This window comes from Pseudochaenichthys georgianus, chromosome 1 (assembly GCF_902827115.2).
Source record: "Pseudochaenichthys georgianus chromosome 1, fPseGeo1.2, whole genome shotgun sequence".
In the NCBI taxonomy this organism is placed as follows: Eukaryota; Metazoa; Chordata; class Actinopteri; order Perciformes; family Channichthyidae; genus Pseudochaenichthys; species Pseudochaenichthys georgianus.
In genome coordinates this window covers 38,484,958-38,503,645 of record NC_047503.1, presented here as the reverse complement: position 1 = coordinate 38,503,645, position 18,688 = coordinate 38,484,958, and the positions used below count along the sequence as shown (strand labels likewise).

Genomic DNA, 18,688 nt, shown 5'->3' with positions numbered 1-18,688 from the left:
ATTATGTAAAACATTTGCAGAAAAGTGTGAACAAATATTTGCATAGCAAGTAGAACACAGAATATTTATAAACTCATATTTGCAACCATTTTTTTTATGTGCTCTGCAAACGTTTAGTTTGACAGAACTCACAAGTGCAAACACATCTCAATTGCCCCCGATGAAACCTCTGTTGCTATGGAAACTCTTTGACAGCCAGTAGATAAATGAAACAACCTCACACTAAGCTTTCCATTGGCACAAATCACGCAGAAACCATCGTTTGACGCAGACGTGTCCTCTCTTCAGGTCAGGGGACGCTGCTGGTGTTTCTTTAAACTATGATGGAGTAACAGAGTGAACTCTGGGAAATTATACACCTCGCCCCTTTAATTATACACCTACACCTTTAATTACTCCTATAATTACTCTATATTTAGGAACCGTACATTACAGTGTGAGACAACTCTCACTACAATCAACTTTTTGTTTCACCAGATAAACATTTTGCATAACATATTTATCTGAAACAGGAGTTGGTTGATTTGTATGATTTTCCGTATCATCCGCAAATCTGCTCCACTTCAACTACTGCTACAGTACAACTCTATACCCTATGTGGCATTTAAACCTTTGAAGGAACTAAACATGTTTTCCTTTACATTCAAGGACTTAGAGATAAGAGATTTGACATGAATAACAATGTCAAAATAGGAAAAAGGAAACATCAATTATCAATTATATGATTTGTGAAACATGTTTTTCACATGTGTTCACACTCAATGCACTGATTTACTATAATGTTATTAAATCATGTATTCTGTACACACAACATATATTTCACGCCTCTTCTCTTTGGACAGGGATCTTTCCTCAGTTGCTCTTCCTGAGGTTTCTTTCTATATTCCACATTAACAATATTTATTTGGGGAGTTATTCTCTATCCAATGCCAGGGTAACAAAGGACAGAGGTTGTTGCATACAGATTGTAAAGTGCAGACAAATGTATTAAATTGACCTGAGTTCATGTGTGTGTGAATAAATGTGTGGACAGATATGAATGTCGTACCAGTAATCTTGTCCAGCTCAGCCAAAGTCTCCTGGTAGGAGCCGATGATTCCTCCGTATCGGGTCATCACCTCTTTTCTTAAGTTGTCCCAGTGAGGAGAAAGCTCCCCCAGCTCCCGCAGGTGCCGGACCCTGCAGAGAAACACACATCCGTGAGGACCACCGTCAGTGACGTACACAAACATTGGTTATCTTGCTATATTGAAAAGCTTATTTGGGTTTAAAACATACTAAAACATAAAACAATCCAATGTAAGGGAGGATTAGTATTATGTGTTATAGTATGCTACATCTAATGGGTCTAGCTGGGTCTTAAGCATGCTTCCCACATTCTTTCAAATCAACGTTTTATAGTTAGGGTATTACAAAATGATGAACAGTCCATGTCAAATACAGATGCAGAATAGTACATACTGAACCACACACACACGCACGCACGCGCCGCGCACACACACACACACACACTCACACACACACACACACACTGACGCCGTCTGGCTAGAAGCTTGTGCTCACTTATCCAATCTTCCCTGTCAAATTCATTGCCTGCTCCGGCACTTTTTCGGCCATTACGCGTAAAATAAACCCATCGGGCGTTTACTGGTGTCACTGGAGTGATCTGTCTCCGGTCCTCCATCTAGTTGTACCTGCAGCCTAAGGCTAAAATCCTCTGTGCTCCTTCTGTAGGAAATAACAGGGGCTGTGCATGGGTGTGACCATGTCTTTGTGTTAAGGGGGAACCATTTCCCCGCGTACGACCCTCTTTCATTGGTTAATTATTTGCATCAAGTGACATCAGATGGACTTACCATTCAAACCAGCCCTCAAGCATCCATTGAAAAGTAAATTGCAGCTATATTACAGAAAATTAGAGGTTGAAGGAGGTTCAATGTGTAATTGAGGAAAACAAACATGGTCATATGCATTGCTTTCATGGTAACAGGCCCACTTTTCAGTGATTACACCTCGTACATTTTGTATAATGTATGTCTTGAAATGAAAGGCTGCACGCTCGCTGGCCCGACTTATTGTTAAGACTGGGAATAATTGCTTGAATGCATAATGTAGTAGTTATTTCTTTGTTGTAGTTCAACTACTACAACAAACATGAGGCGCTGATGGCCTCGCCGGACCATTTCCTGGTCTCCTCCAGGTAAGGAAGATATTTTTAGATTACTTTGAAGTATTTCAAAGCTAAGCAGAATGCAGTAAAAATAGCCGCAGAGATAAAGAGACAAATCAAGGTCATTGTATCAAAGTTAAGATCAAACCCAGTCTTTTAAAGGGTTTCAGCCAAATCACTCATGTCCCTATGTCGTTTTTTCATTTTAAATGTAATTTTCTTTTAACCCAATTTGGACTAGAGCTAGACTTATACATTGTGTGATATCATCTTTATTTATACAAGCCTGCAGGAAGGTTTAGACAGACCAATCTGATGCTAAACTCACACGGCACAGTCTCTCTTTTAATCATGGAGCTGTGCTTAAGCAGTCAGTGCGCCGCTCACTTTGTGGCTGCATGCCTGCTGCCTTTGTTGTTGTTGTTATTGTTGTTGTTTTGATAGCCTTTCCAAAACCCCCATCTCCACCTCCAGCCCAGCATCACCCTGTAAGCCAGCAGCCCACCTGCTCCTAAGGGGGTAGGCATTTATCGTTGTTACTCACTCTGTTTCCCACTGTTTCCTTGCGGGAAGGCAGTAAGTAATAAGTGATTGCAAATATATTATGCCAAAAAGGATTACGTTAATTCAGGAACAGCATCTCCATCGCATAGCTGGCTTTGAGGAAGCACTAACATGTTAAATGATCACTTTCAAAGGGGCCCTGTTATTCACGTACACATTTGTATTTCATGCCTTACTGTGACATGTTTACATGATTTCATTTCTCATACTGCCTGTGCTGCAGCACCTCACCCTCGGTCTGAAACCAGAGCCCAGTCTGCTCTGATTGCACTGGAAAAAATGCTGCTCCGAAAACAAGTTAAATAATAATGAGAACAAGGTGTTTTCACTTGAAATAAGTACAACAATCTGCCAATAGATCGAGACAAATGTGCTGGGTTAGATTTCTTGAAATAAGAAGGGATATTTAGATAAATCAGACCTTGTAATTAGCTGGGAGAACTAATTTTTAACTATATTTGACTGGAATCAGGAAATGTTTTGTTACAATATAACAGTTTTCTATTTTCTGTTGTTAGTTGGTGATTTTCAAATACATATGTGTTTCATCTGAGATACAACTCAAAATAAGATCTGTTGACTTAACAAGATGATGCATTGTCTAAAAACAAGACCCGATATCTCACTGCAGTGTTACTTCTGAAGTTATTGTGTAAAGACATATTCTGACTAGATATTAGACAAATATACTTGGCTAGATGTCGAGTGTTTGCAGTGTGGTTACCTGGTCGGCTCTGTTGTGATTGGTGAAGGGAATTGGAGGGATAGCAAATGAGCGCGTGTTACATATTGATGTCACTGTGTAACGGAATAAAACAAAGGAGGTGTTTCAGGCAGGGGGGGGGGTGGTGTCTAAAGGGAACTTTGGAATTGAAATTGGTAATTGCTTTGGATAAAAGCGTCAGCTAAATGCAATGTAATGTAATGTAGCCTTTGCAGACCATTTACATGCACAAAAACCCACTTAAAAGGGATGTAACGATATATCGAATATCGCGATATCACGGTAAATAAATGTCTCAATACCGTCGGGAGACTGACAAAATATACCGCGATTTTTATTTTTTTCATAATTTATTTTTTCAACCTTTATTTAACCAGATGGTCCCATTGAGATCACCAATCTCTTTTTCAAGGGAGACCTGTCCAAAATGACAGCAAGTAGGTTACAACGTGAACATAAAACAACAGATAACACGAAAGGACATGGTATTTACAGGGCTACATGCACACGCCTAGAGACATTGACAAGTACCAACAGTATATGTATATCTCTGTCAATAAGCCTCACCTTCTTGGCAACAACTGTATTGTTTTTGAAGTGGTGGAGAGACAATGCACAGTTTGACCCACTGTACCCATGGCCAAAGCATATCTCTCTGTCCCGGCAACATCAGTACCAAGCAAGAGAGTTCTTTCCACAGCAGGGGATTTTGCAAACGCCCAAACATCCCAGCTTCTACCTGGAAATGTGGACGTGCTCATATTCCTGAAAGATAACCTTGATGACGTTGAGTGAGTGAGTTAGAGTTGAGCTACTTGAAAAACTAAAGTGAAACTTGAGTTATTTTATTGCAGGGTCTGATTATTATATTGTTGACACTTTAAAATACTACTATCCTACTAAAATGCTGTTCAAATCAGATTTATTATTTAATAAAGAAAAAAGATTCAAGTATTCAATATCGCGATAAATATCGTACCGTGAGTTTTTGGTATCGTTACATCCTAAACACTACCTTTTTTAATGTGATGACTATGCATGTTGATCACAATACAAGAACAAACATGCTAACAGATTGTTTACTTTATGTCAATATCAGTGTCTACCTCAGCAGCCCAGTGTTGGACCGGCTGTAGGAAACACCACACATGAATTCCCTTTACATCAAATGTCTTGGAAAAAGGCAGAAATCTCAGAAAGGGTGGGATATATCAAATATGGCAAATTAAACCAAATATCATCTGCAGGGGATGCAACAACTAGAGGTAATTGAGAATATGTATTACAATGTGGGTAAACTGACTCTATATACACACACTCCAGCACAGTATGCAATCAGCTTACTTCATAAAGCAAACATTTGCTAATGATCTCAAGCCCCGCTAAAAAAACACTGAGCCCCCTGTAAAACACACACAACACTTTACTCATTCCTCGCCTCTGTGTACTTCTAAATAAACCTGCAGCTGGAAACAACTTCGAGGCGGAAAGGCGCCACACGCTGCACGATTCTGCCAACACGCTCTGCAGGTGGTCGTCAGTAAGTTATGCTTATGGCAACGGAAGATAGACAGGGGGCTTCCTCACAAAGGGAAGTACACTCCAGATTACCATGGGCAGCAGCAGGCATGCGTGTGATTTGAGGTTATTCAAAGGAAGCATAATGTTTGCTTTTGGTGTATAAGTAGTTCATGAAATCCTTCTGAATTATCAAGTGATTGAAACAGAGATCAATAATCATGTTTATTTACAAGATGGTTTCGAGCAGGGGTGTCAAACTCAATTTCATCGCGAGCCACATTAGCATTATGGTTGCACTCAAAGGGCCGGTTGTAACTATATAAATATATAATATATATAAAATAATGTATTATATTACATTAGTGCCTCTGAATTGGATTATTATCGGATAGGGTAATAACTAACTACATCTGAAAGCAGAAGTCTAGGGCAAATAATTGCAAGTCTCTTCAGTGTACCCATGTCACAAAACGAGATGCATTGTGGGACATGTAGTTTATGGGCAACCTGCTTCTGTAAAGTGGCATGTAACCGTATAATAAACGTATTATAATCTTTGCAAGCTCTTGTGGGGCCACATAAAATGAAGTTGCGGGCCGGATTTGGTCCCCGGGCCTTGAGTTTGACACCCCTGGTTTAGAGATTAGCCTCTTTGTATATGAGAGTGCCATTAGGAGAAAAATTACTTTTTTTCCAAAAGATCAATTATTTTACATAAATGCAAGCTAATGAGCAGCCGCTTTGAGGTAGATTCCTCAAATAGAGAGTAATATATTTGTTCCCGCATAAACACTTGAACACCATGAATGAGCCATTATAACCTTTTAACCCTCAGATGCATAAGTGGGTCTTTTTTGACCCGGTGAGGTGGTAATTACAAAAGTATCTTTGTAATTACATTTTTTTTATCATTTCCTATTCCAGCTATTCCTCAAAAAACGTGTTTTGGATATCATGCCATTCAAAATGTAATTTACATTTTAAGAAATTGTAGTTTTTGTATTAATACCCCAAGCTTCCATAAGTGGGTAAAAAATGCATTTCCTAAGGAATCCTATGGGAAAACGTTTTTTTTCAAAATGTAAAAAAAAATTAAAAAATTCTAAATAGTGAAAAATTAAATATAAAATATTTCTAGTGTGAACCAAAATATAATACTAAATATTTTACAAGAGATTTTTCTTCACCAAAATGACAAAAATGGCATAAAAACACATTATTCTAATACGGGTCCTTTTTGACCCACTTATGGAAGAGTGTAGGGTCCAGTCACTCGTGCATCAAGGGGTTAAGGGTCTACGATCTTTACTAGTTTCCATAGAATATGCAAAATAGTACTTGATCCTTACATTGCCCTTTATTAATGCTATTCACAATTGTCACTATGGATCTAAAATATCTTACTATACCTCTCAGCCACCGCCATTCGTGCATCATGTTTTCATTTTGTGTTGGGAAGTTTGGAGTGGGGGTCAGGGTGGATGATCCCGCTTTGAATAAAAGATAATGGCTAAAATAATGGGGAAACATATCTGCTTGCTAAATGAGTGTGATAAGGCAGTGGGCCTAATCAGAGGCCTATTGTCTGGAAAGTGAAGGTGCGATTGGGGGAAAGGTGAGATAAGATTAGCTGTACGCATGTTACAAAGGTCACAGCGTCCATCAGGTCTGTTCGTGTTACCTCTAACCGCAGACATCTGGAAAAAGTGTTCCATCAAAAAGTAAAATATCTGCAATTTAATTTTCATGGTCCAATAGTTTGGGGTATAAAATACATTGTGGATTACGGCCCCATTCAAAACCACTTATTTGTGTTCCCTCTACATAGATGTTATCTTTATTGCATGCAAACACCGATGAACATTCCTTGTAAGTTTCAAACTACTTGGCAATAAACATTATTCTGATTTACATTCATACTGTGGTGAGAAATGATAAAGTTTTACATTTTATACACTAATGGCTATGTCTGACATTCATCAAATATATATATATATATATATATATATCAAACAATTGCATTCTGTTTGTATTACTTAAGTATACGTAAACGATAATTAATAAGTAGATTCAAATAAAAATTGAATTACATTTACAAAAATAATTGATAGATGAGAAGAAGGCAGAAAGGGAGTGAGAGTTAATACAAATTCAAAATGGCTGAACACAATGATTGGGATTTAATTCAAAGACACGTGGTGGCTGATATATTCTAATCATTCATTTTGACTCAAACATTATGCTGGGAGAATTAAGCGACGGACAAATATCAAGGACAACAATATACTCAAATTGACTTGAACAGATGACTGGGGCAACAAAGACCTTTCATAAAGGGCAGAGGCCTGACATGCGGCACATTTATCTCACGGTGCGTTACAGTGCCAGTTACATGTAATCACACAGGGCTTTCTGTGTCTGTGTGGCGCGATAACATCTGCGTGAGAAGACTGAAAAGCAAACCCTTTGTTTACAACCCTGCAGCTTGCATCGAAAAACTAAAACCAGACCTATCCAACCAGCAGTCATTAATACTGATCGTGGACGTAGAGAACAATTGGAAACAGTGACGCCGCATGTCAAAATGTCACCTGTATGATCTTCAGTTGATATACAATCACGGTACGTATTATTAACAAGCAAAGAACGGACGTGATTTTTGTCCACTAATGAGAAAGCAGACAGCTCTTAATGAATGGGGTTTCATCGACACCCACACACTGACACTTTGCTACACGTGCAGTAATTATCTTTACACACACGCGTGCACACACAAGAGGAGTCATAGCAGCTTCACTGGGGGAAAGAGGGAGAATCATCCACCTCAGTGCGCGCAGATTAAAACACGACTGTAAACATCAAAGCGTACAAACAGAAGGAAGAACCATCCAAGATTATCTCGGAGTGGTGAAGCAAACTAAGCCACGCACCATCCGCCGCTGCTCTCACAACTTCGCAGCACTAACTGAATCATTAAAAAAAAAAAAAACCCGAGCTAGCACCAGGGTGAGGCTGGCTGACAGAATCGGCTAAATGGAGAGGCACCGTGGAGAAAGACAACATTGAAAGAGGATTATAAGAGAGATGCTTAACCGAGCTGGAGATACGGTACACGTCCCTGTTAATAAACAAACATTGTATATATGGGAGTCACGCTTTGGAGCCTGCTGTGTGCTCAGGAGCTGTATTAAAAAGATAAGTCATTTAATAAATAATCTATAATTATCTTCTAAATGTTGTTGTGATTTAAATTTGTAGACGAGCTTATATTTTATTTAAATAGAAATCAGAGTTAGAAATGATTTTTAGAGTTTCATTTTCTTTACCGTAATCAACTGTGTAACCTTTCAATAACTGAACGACACTCACACCACTTTACTGCATTTACATATAAAAACACTGTGGATTGCGTTGTGTTGAAATGTGCTTCATAAACTAGCCTAACCTTGATACATATATTTTCTACTGTTGATACGTTTACATTAACTCTTCATATTGACCTTTTTATTTGAATATTACATTTTTATCATATTTTAACTCGTTTGTAATGGCTGTTAACACGCTGTACATTTCCCAATATGAGACAACAAGCAGTACATCTATTCTAATGTGGTCTGGGAACAGTGGCCTGGCAGAGGCAGGTACACTGATAACACATCGTGGCTAGGCAATTAGTCAATGCAAGCTGTGTGATTGCTTCTGTGCGGAAGGCTTCTCAATTCTCTAATTCACCTCCTCGACTCCTATCCTCGTGTCTTAGTCCCGCCCACAGGAGATGCGAGCAGAGGAGTCGAGGAGGGGAACCGAGGAGAGAGGAGGGGAAGCAGCAGGCGGTTAGAGAAATGAGAAATCCTCTCCTCTGAGCGGTCATTTTAAAGAGACGTCCATTAATGATGGCCGGAGGCACAGCCGCCCTCTGTCTGATGCCAGTGCGGGATAATGAGACAATAACAGGCTACCGATACGGACATGTACACACACACACACACACACACACACACACACACACACACACACACACACACACACACACACACACACACACACACACACACACACACACACACACACACACACACACACACACACACACACACACACACACACACACACACACACACACACACACACACACATGTATTTGCGCTGAAATCCATTTACGGGTCACTACCGGAGGACTGAGGAGTCGAGGAGGGGAAATTAGAGAATTGAGAAACCTTGTGTGTGTGTGTGTGTGTGTGTGTGTGTGTGTGTGTGTGTGTGTGTGTGTGTGTGTGTGTGTGTGTGTGTGTGTGTGTGTGTGTGTGTGTGTGTGTGTGTGTGTGTGTGTGTGTGTGTGTGTGTGTGTGTGTGTGTGTGTGTGTGTGTGTGTGTGTGTGTGTGTGTGTGTGTGTGTGTGTGTGTGTGTGGCATTGAACTCTGTTCGACCCTTTAGGTGCAAACTGTGATTACAAATCAAACTCTCCTCCCCGACCACCAAGTTCATCACAATCCCTGATTGCATCGTATTGTGTCTTCTCTTTGTATTTTAGCGAGTACAGTGTGGTTTGTCTGGGTGTCTTTGAGTGTAATGGGTGAGAAGGGGTTGCCAGGGACAACAGGCCAGTTGAGGAATGATCCGCCTCGACAAACACTGGTCGCGCCGGAGGGAGGTGGGCTCGGTCGGGATCTAATTACGGGTTCACACTCAGGGATGGGTGAAACATCACCTCCCCTAGTCCCTGTCTGAACCTGGACGTATGCTCACACACTCTCAGCTGGACCGCACTTTCATTGCAGTTTTGTCCTTGAGTCCCGTCGTGTCCTCATGCTGCATTATATGTGTCCCTGAAGTTATTATTCAAAAAGAATAATAATGATTTTTTTGCCACTTCTTTTTTCTGACAGTCGATTGGTTTTGAAAACTGGTGCAGTATTGGAACACGGAGACAACAATCTGCACCTCAATGATGGAAAAAAGGCAATCTACAGACTTGACTTCATGTTTCTTTGGCTGCGCTCCTAACAGACACACCACTTACTGTTCTTCTGCTATATTTCAGCGAGCAACCTTATCTATATTCCCTTTCTGATAACATAGAATGAATGAAGCTTAATAAGGAACTATATCTACAATCTGCCGTGTGACACAAATAACTGCAGTGTAATTCTTAGGTTGCTAGCAATACTGATAACGCTAATTACCAAAAATATTAAGCATAATATGATTGATAGCTTAATTAGGTAGCATTTCAATGTGGATCACCACCAGTAAAGTACTATGACTACATTACATTTCTTATGAAGAACGTGTATTCTTCAGGTCACTCTCTTAGTCTTCTTATTCAGAATCACTGACATGCATGTGTGACTTCAGTACACGACTACACAGAGAGCTGTTCACTACTACTGATCAGTCCTCTGAATCTCATATACAGTATGGTTCCTTTAAGGAGTATAAATGAAAGATTTGGGCTGATGAGTGCACCGGAGGCAGGATGTGAAAGGAGCGTTCTTACAACGCTTTATGAGAGCGTGTTTGAAAGAGACGATGTTTGTCATTCTCTGGATTCATGAGGAGCCTCTTTTGAAGTGTTGAACAGCTCTGAATAATTCACCCCTCTCCGAATACAGGCGGATCTTTTAAACCATCATTTACATCGGTGAACTGGGTCTCACTGAGTGACTGTTTAGAAACCACACACACACTCCTACTGTACACACAATGAGGTCATCTTCTGATCGCTTTACATTGACTGGTGAGTTGATGAATGCACAAACAAGGAAATGAGCTTTCTGACGCAACAGGAAAGCTGGCAGTGACATCTGGAGCAGTGGTTCTCAAACTTTTTCAATCATGTACCCCCTTTGAAAAAAAGGCCAAGTACCCCCTGATCAGCACGAACACAATTTGTTATGGAAAAAAAGCCTATATAAAGAGGTGCAGTACAGCGCTGCACCATCGTGTCTGATTTATTAAAACAACAACCTTGTAACTGAGAAACACTTAAATGCTACATTTAAAATGTTTACAATCCATCACTAAATTCATGGCAAACCAATGTTAACATCAAGCAATAACACTAAGACGACATTAGTTGCATTGAACTGATCTTTTTAATAAGTTGTACAATATAGTGAAACATGGGCTTGAGCTTCACTGAGGATCTTTGTCATTCTGACAGCGAGGCAAACTGCAGTTATTACACTTCGCGTTTTGAAATATGTGTAACTCTGTTCATATAAAACCCAAACTGCTCAAACTTTGTTACTTTTCCTAAAATTGGTATATTTATTTATTTTGGGGGCGTGGGGAATGAAGAGAAAACATATATGAGCATTTTATGAGCATGGGATTTTGACCCCTCCTATAAACATATGCATAATGCTGCGCTATACTTTGCGGCCACACGCCGTTGCCAAGCAACGCTTATTGTTTAGGTCCTTTGATAAGCAGGCAGTCATATAATTAGCTAGAACTAGCTAGATCTGATAGATTTGGACATAAACGTGAGTGAAGTCTAACCGGACGCAAGAGAGAGATCAGATCAGCTGCTGCTGACGGAGAACACGCAGCTCTGCATGATCACAGCTCCGTCCGCTGTGACGGATCGTTGAGTGGAGCAAAATACACTAAGAGTTAGACCTAACACACTTAGCTAGTTGTAAATATATTGATTCTTTACTGTGTCGGGTCACTCAATACAGGTTCAGCGAGCTGCACGAGACTGACGGGCTGTCAGGAGAGGGAGAGGAAAAGAGAGCACCCAGTTTACTTTTCCCATTTTATTATCCAGAGTTTCTGTAAACTTTTGAAGAAAGTAGTTCATCTACTTTTAGTAGTTTGTGTAAATGCATTAATTATGTTTTTTTTTCATTAACATAAAATAAATCTCACGTACCCCCTGCAGTACTCCAACGTACCCCTAGGGGTCCGCATACCCCCATTTGAGAACCACTGATCTAGAGCAGTGATTCTCAAATGGGGGTACGCGGACCCCTAGGGGTACGTTGGGTACTGCAGGGGGTACGTGAGGTTTAAAAAAAAAACTAAAAAAAGTTAATAAAAAAAATACCATGCATGATTACAAAAATAATGTTAGTACAATAAGTTAAATAGAAAACACAATTTTACATAAAATATTTCTAGAACCACCTCATACTGTATAAACATGTAAAATGTGTGTATTGTATAGTTTTGCATAATATATCATTTTGTTCATTGGTTTGTTAAACTTCAATTGAAAAACTCCGGTGTCCTGTTTTTTTCGTTATGTTATTATTTTTCATGCATAAAATGAAAATATCCTTAGTTTGCTTACATTTTTCGATCAAAAATGTTCGGGGTCGGTCAGGGGGTACTTGGCTGAGAAAATGTTTCAAAGGGGGAACATTACTGAAAGTTTGAGAAGCACTGATCTAGAGGATCAACGCGAACATTAGAGTGACTTACCTGCTCATGTCCTCCTGAATATACAGTGAGAGCAGCTGTTTGGGGATGCTAAACGACAAGGTGCACTCCTCCATTTGTTCCCGCACCAGCATCCATTTGCTGTCCACTGTTTGAAATCTGTACACCTTGCATATTGGGTTCTTGAACACTAAGAGAGGGAGACACAGGAAGAGAAGAAAGGCATATTGAACTATCTGACAAATCATAAAATATATCGCGTTTTCATCAATGATAGTTCTTCCGACTACCCGAAGGTAAAACAGATGATCTGATACATCTTTGACAGCCGGCAACGTCAATGACCGACAGACAGAAAATCCTCAACAGTCACATTTTAAGCATACATTTAAATCTATAATCAATACATGTGTCTGCCATACTGTAGATAAGGTGTTGCTCATCTTCCAATTCCTACTCTTTCCACTTCAGTGGCTGTTAATCTTCACAATATGATTTCCCTCTTTGCTGGCTAACAGCAGCATCCAGCCGTCCCATTAAATACATGCTCAGATGCAGCCCTATCTTCTTCATTTTTTGTCAAAATGGCTAATAGCAGCAATCGAAGGCTGGAACCCAAAACAGCTCTAATGCTCTTATCTGCATGCTAGCAGCAGAGGGCAAGAAAGCTGTCTGCCTTGAACAGTGTTTACCACCCCTTTCCGTTTCCACAGCTGCAGTCATAAAGGAAGTCACTCAATAAGTCGGAGCTGAAGCACCCGGGGTGAAACGTTGACAATCTCGCTCTAGGCAGTCAGACATGCGTGGCACCAGTCAAATGTTTTTTCACTTGAATTTAAAAGTCTGACTTCGGCTCCTGCTGACGGCACAGAGAAGTCTCCCCTCACCAAACCCTTCATACGGCACTGTGCCCTGATCTGACCTCAGGTGGCCCTGTCTCTCAAAGTCATCTGTCTAAGTGCCCGAGTCAAAGTAATCCTGCTGGGGCTACGTCATTTGTCCTCGAGTGTTTAAGTTCAGTGATGCCCTTCAATGCCGATGGGCTCGAGAAGGCGCACTGTAGTGAGCGTTCTTACAAAGCACAGGGATTGTAATATAAGATGCAATGTCATCATGAGTTATTTTGTTTTCTACATTTATTTTGGGCAAGCATTTGAAATGAAAACATAAACCTGGCTATGTGATCGTAAAAAGAAAAGTTGCCAACAAAAACAGATGTTAATTTGAATTGCAATGTATGAATCACTCTCTTTAGCATCGGCGAGCATGCTTCTCTGGCAATATTTAGTATTTTCCTTAAGGTTAATAAATCCCATAAAACTAAAAATGTATCATACTAACACATATTGTCCCTGTAGCCGACGCCTGATGTACAGTAGCATATTCCTGGTGCTTAAGCCATCAATAATCGCCCGTCAGAAAAACACATACATTGGTGACATGTTTCTTCATTAATACGAGTGGTCACTGCATTTCATTTTCAGTCAGCCCTAGATAAATCGTTTTGGTGCATCGAATACTTGCTAGTGGAGCAAATGTGTATTCATCCACAGTTGAAAATAGTCCCCAATGAATTCATTATTTACTCGTGTTTGAGTGAGGTTCGCTACAACCGCACCAAGCTGTTGTTAAAGATAAAGATATTTCAGACTTGTTTTTTGATAATTACATCTTCAGCAGCATGGGCTTGGGCTTGGGGCCAGAGATGGGGTAAGGAAATTGGAAAGTATTGAAAGGCAAACTAATGAGTTGTTAGCCTTGGAGAGCCAGACCTTTCTCCACAGTGCTGATGGAAGGTCTGGTTTCACACTTTATCATTCTGGTTTATGGGACGAAATGCTCTGGGTAGTTTGTATTGCATGGAACCAATCACTTTTTCTTTGGGGCGATGAGAAGCACAGGAAGCATGGACAGTATCTTTTCAAACGTTAACACGCGCATAGTGGAGGAGGGGGTGAATATCACATGACCAAAGTGGCCAAAGGCAGGCTTATAACCACCGCATTTTGTCAATTATTTGGATTTGTTAACATGAGGTACACTGTAGTGTTATTGCAGACTTCTAAAGTTACAAATGAAATGATGCACCTGTCGAGATTTAATTTTAAACTAATAGCCATACACAGTAACCGTGATGAGCATCTTATATCATTACTAAGGCTGTGTGGCAGAATTCTTAACCATTTAACGACATTTATCCATGAAAAAAACATTTATTTCACTCAAGAGACACATGTTCAAAACAGCAACAATATATATATATATTTTGAAAGATTTTTGTTAAAAAGGCTTGATTTAACTTAATTTCTATTAGTTTGCAAACATAATGTATGGATATACTATGTACCCACGACACATACATACATTTAGAGCTCCACTGAAGGACAATAGCCATTAGCCAAATAGACTATAGAGAGGCTTATTATTTCTTTCTGCACTGCTGAAGTTGATGTTGAAATTAATGATGATTAAGGTTAAGCTTGGCCCTGGAATCACCCCAGAAAGGATTCATAATTGCATCGAGATGACATGGCATACTCAGGCATTGTTGGCAAGGGGATTAGGGAAAGTGAAATGGATGACAAAAATAAATGGGAACAAGGAGACACATGGAGAGAAGGGGGCCCAACCCTTAATCAGAAGAGCGACAGTTGCTGACTTGTACCACCGTCAGAGAGGAAGATTAACCCCTGAACTCCCCCCTGCCATCACACTAATCTGAGCACCAATCAAGCGCCTCGGTTTCCCTTCCCGACACCTCTTAAGAAAATTACTCCCCGAGATGTGCTGTGCGTGGGTTCCCCCCCCCCCCCGCTCTCTGCATGCTCATTTCAGAAGGTAATAAAAAGCGGAACAGCAAATTGCATTACTCAATCTGCCGGGGTCTGCAGGGAAGGTGTTGTTCTGACGTGCTGCAGATGTGCACCTGCAACCACGGCTGCACTTCACTAGCTAATGGCCACAGAAGTAGTAAGCGACAATGACACCATGACAACAGGCGTAAGGCTGCCGGGGAGAATGGGGAGCTGCCGGAAATCTGGATAAAATAGGAAATTGATCTGTGAAACACTTTAATGCATGGGAGGAAAAAAGGAAACTAGTCTCCAAAGTGTCTTCTGAACAAGGTCTGTGAAGTTTCAGCGCGGCAGGAGTTTGACCTTTTCAAGTCGAACCCTTTTCTGTCGGCATGTCTCTCATTTTCTCCGTAGAATTCGCTCCTTCTCTGCCAGTGAGATTTCTAGCTTTCTGGGTTGCCATGAAATTCATCTCCCGCAACTAGAATTGCTTCCTTTTCTCTTTCGGTTAGAACCAACCTTTGTCTCACACTATACTTTCTTGCTACTCAAAGCATGGATGAAATATACATCCCACAACAAAATAGGATACTTACGGTAAAGGATCATGCGAATGGTAAAAGGCAGTTCAAGGTCAATTTGAAACATAACAACATTATATAGACTTTTTTTGGTTTTCTCTTTCCTGTGAGGTGTTACATTGGTTGTTGTTGTTGTTGTTGTTGTGCTTGTAAATGGTCTGCAGAGAGAACTAGACAAAGCTTCATTAAAATAACATCTAGGGAATTATTTCAAGCTTTCCTTTGAGGACAATACAGGGTGGGTTATTCATTGTGGGTAAAACAAAAAAGAGTAGAAAGAAAGGAACATCAGAAACACATTATTTTCTTTGGTTGCCATGGTTTTTAGCAATGTATTACACATTACAGGCATTCACATGTGTTTCTTACCTGGACCTGTCAGTGGGTTATTGTCTCTGTCGATGCAGGAATGGGACGCAGACTCACAAACCAAGGGACACTGGGAAGAAAAAGAACATAAATTATTATAATATATTAATCAAATCTAATAATGGTATTTTTCTGAGGACCAGAAAGGCTTTAATCTTGATAATGACTAATGAAGTACAATGACCAAACCCATACGCCAAGTAGCCGTGAACAATAATTCACAGCTCACTGGGAGTTAAAGTATTCAATACCAGTAGATGACAGACATGTAATAATCCTTTTTAACATACACTCTAAACATGTATGTGATGGTGATGGATGGACTTTTATTAACCCCCGTGGGGAAATCGTTTCTCTACACCATCCTAGTGTTAGGAGCAGTGTGCTGCCATTTTGAACAGCGCCCGGGGAGCAGTGTGGGGAACGGTGCCTTGCTCAGGGACACCTCGGTAGCACTTGGTCTTGCCGGGACTTGAACTGGTGACCTTCCAGTTGCTAAGCCAAGTCCCTATCGACTTCGCCACTATCCGCATATATATGTGGATATATGTGTGGAATTTTAACATATATGGATTTTATAAACAGCTACAGATATAATGCATTAATGGTTTCATGTGAAAATGAAAATTATCTTTGCTTTGCATTACTACAATAAAGCCATTTCATCTCATTGAAACTGCTGCGGATTACAAACACTACATGTAAAGACTAAGGAACCACACAGATCAAACACCTGCTTTCTATTCTCCTTCAAATGTTAGCGTGTTGCACTTCTGCCTTCACCGCAATCAGTGATGCCGCAGCAGGTGACAGCTGAAGGAAAACACACAGCTGTGATTCACAGACTGGGTAGCGGCGGGTTACGAATGTATTTCCTCTGCTGCCATTTCAGTCCATCAACTCGTCAAATTGTTGTTTCATCCTTTGACAGCACATATCAACTGATTGACAGTGCCGTCTACTTCTCATATAGAACAACAACGTGTCCAGAACAAATGAGATAATAAAAATACAAAATGAAGTGTCTTGTCCTCTGGATTTACCTCACTTCACTAATACGCATGGGGAGCGACACCGTTGAAATCTTCAATCAAAATGTGTTACTTGGCAACAGAGCGATTATCTTTAATGGGGTTCTTTCAGTGAACCTACAATGGAGATGGAATTTAGGAAATAAAATAGGCACCTCTAATTCTCTTCATATAATGAAATTTAGTTTAGTTCACCAAACCCACTCTGACTGACTTCATTCTCACACTTGACACATATACAGTTAGCAATTATAACGGTGACAGATTTCCATTCACAATGTTTCCTATTTTGAATAATGAGAAGCTGCTTATTTCTACTTGGCAATCGGTTTCTTTCTTTTTTCTGATTTTGCCTGCTGAAATAATAACTCGCTTGCATGTGTATCAGCTGGAGCTAGCTAGTAAGGCTACTATCAGCTCCACGAGGTATCATACGTTGTCCCTGGTTGACTTTGTTAAGTTTCCAGTAGACTTTGTAAATGCAGAATCTAGAGAAAAAGGGCTTTACATGCATCATATGTGGGGTATTTTCCTCAGTCCAGCTCTTACATCCAGACAGTTATCCCATTTATACTTTCAAACATAAGTACCACAATAAAGTCCTTAAGTGCTTTGTGACACACTCCAGAGCAGCATAACCTCCTCAGTCAAACTAAACTTTTCTAAGCTGGTGCAGACAGTGAAGCCTCTCGTAAGGCTTGTTAACGATGGCTTGTGTTGGCCGTCCACTTCAGAGTGTGGCATACGGCGGTGCCAAGGACTGTCAAAGGGTAGAGCAGCACGACTCGATCATAAACTCAGCATCCTCTTGTTCTTTCATTTTTTTTTTGTCAATTTATTGAACATGTCAGAAACAAAAACATACAACAATAATATATATTCTCTTTTTTCCTTTTTTTCTCACTCAAATTAATAATTATAACAAAGTACAAACAAATAATAATAAAACAAATAAATAAAAAAAAACAATAATAATTCTCAAATCGTCTGTCATGTTCAACAGGGCAAGAAGAAGCTTAACAAAACTTTTCTGGTCCTACCCCCTCTAGCATATCGTTTTCTTATAAATAAAATATGAGGTCATCGTCATCAGCGACATGTTTGTCTTGTTAATTTGTTTGCTTTTTGTTTTTTTACAAAACAATCAGAAAGAAATTACTTTTACAATTACAAGAAATAACAACAAATGGGATTTTACAGGTCCTGTTCATAACCATTAATGATTTGGCTCCTAAATAATACTTTCGTTTAGACTTGTACAATATTTCAGTGCATCATTTCCGTTATTCCACAGACTAACACCTTTCGATGAGATGCAATGAAGTTTGGCATTTGTTCGTATGGGTGGTTTTTTGAAAATGGTAAACCAGGTCAAATTACAGATAAATTAAGCTCATTTCTTTCTCGCATACATTTTTTTGAGGTTTACGATTTCTTGTTATAGAAGAATACAAAGGGCAAAGGCTATTTTGGGTTATAGTAGTTGAGTTTAAACTTCTCCAAAATGAAAAAGAGTAAGGGAGAAGGAGTTTCTAGTGTTACA

General features: G+C 39.8%; 1 protein-coding gene across 2 annotated transcripts in view; it reads right to left on the bottom strand.

The window, feature by feature from the left end:
• Positions 1–18,688, bottom strand: part of inpp4b (inositol polyphosphate-4-phosphatase type II B) — a 173,645-nt gene that overhangs the window by 61,593 nt on the left and 93,364 nt on the right. For both annotated transcript variants that reach the window (XM_034086394.1, XM_071203508.1), the window contains exons 7-9: positions 16,115–16,184; positions 12,412–12,559; positions 1,049–1,179 (exon numbers count right to left, since the gene is read on the bottom strand). In XM_034086394.1, coding sequence (XP_033942285.1) covers positions 1,049–1,179; positions 12,412–12,559; positions 16,115–16,184 — 349 coding nt within the window. The remainder of the gene's footprint in view (positions 1–1,048; positions 1,180–12,411; positions 12,560–16,114; positions 16,185–18,688) is intronic.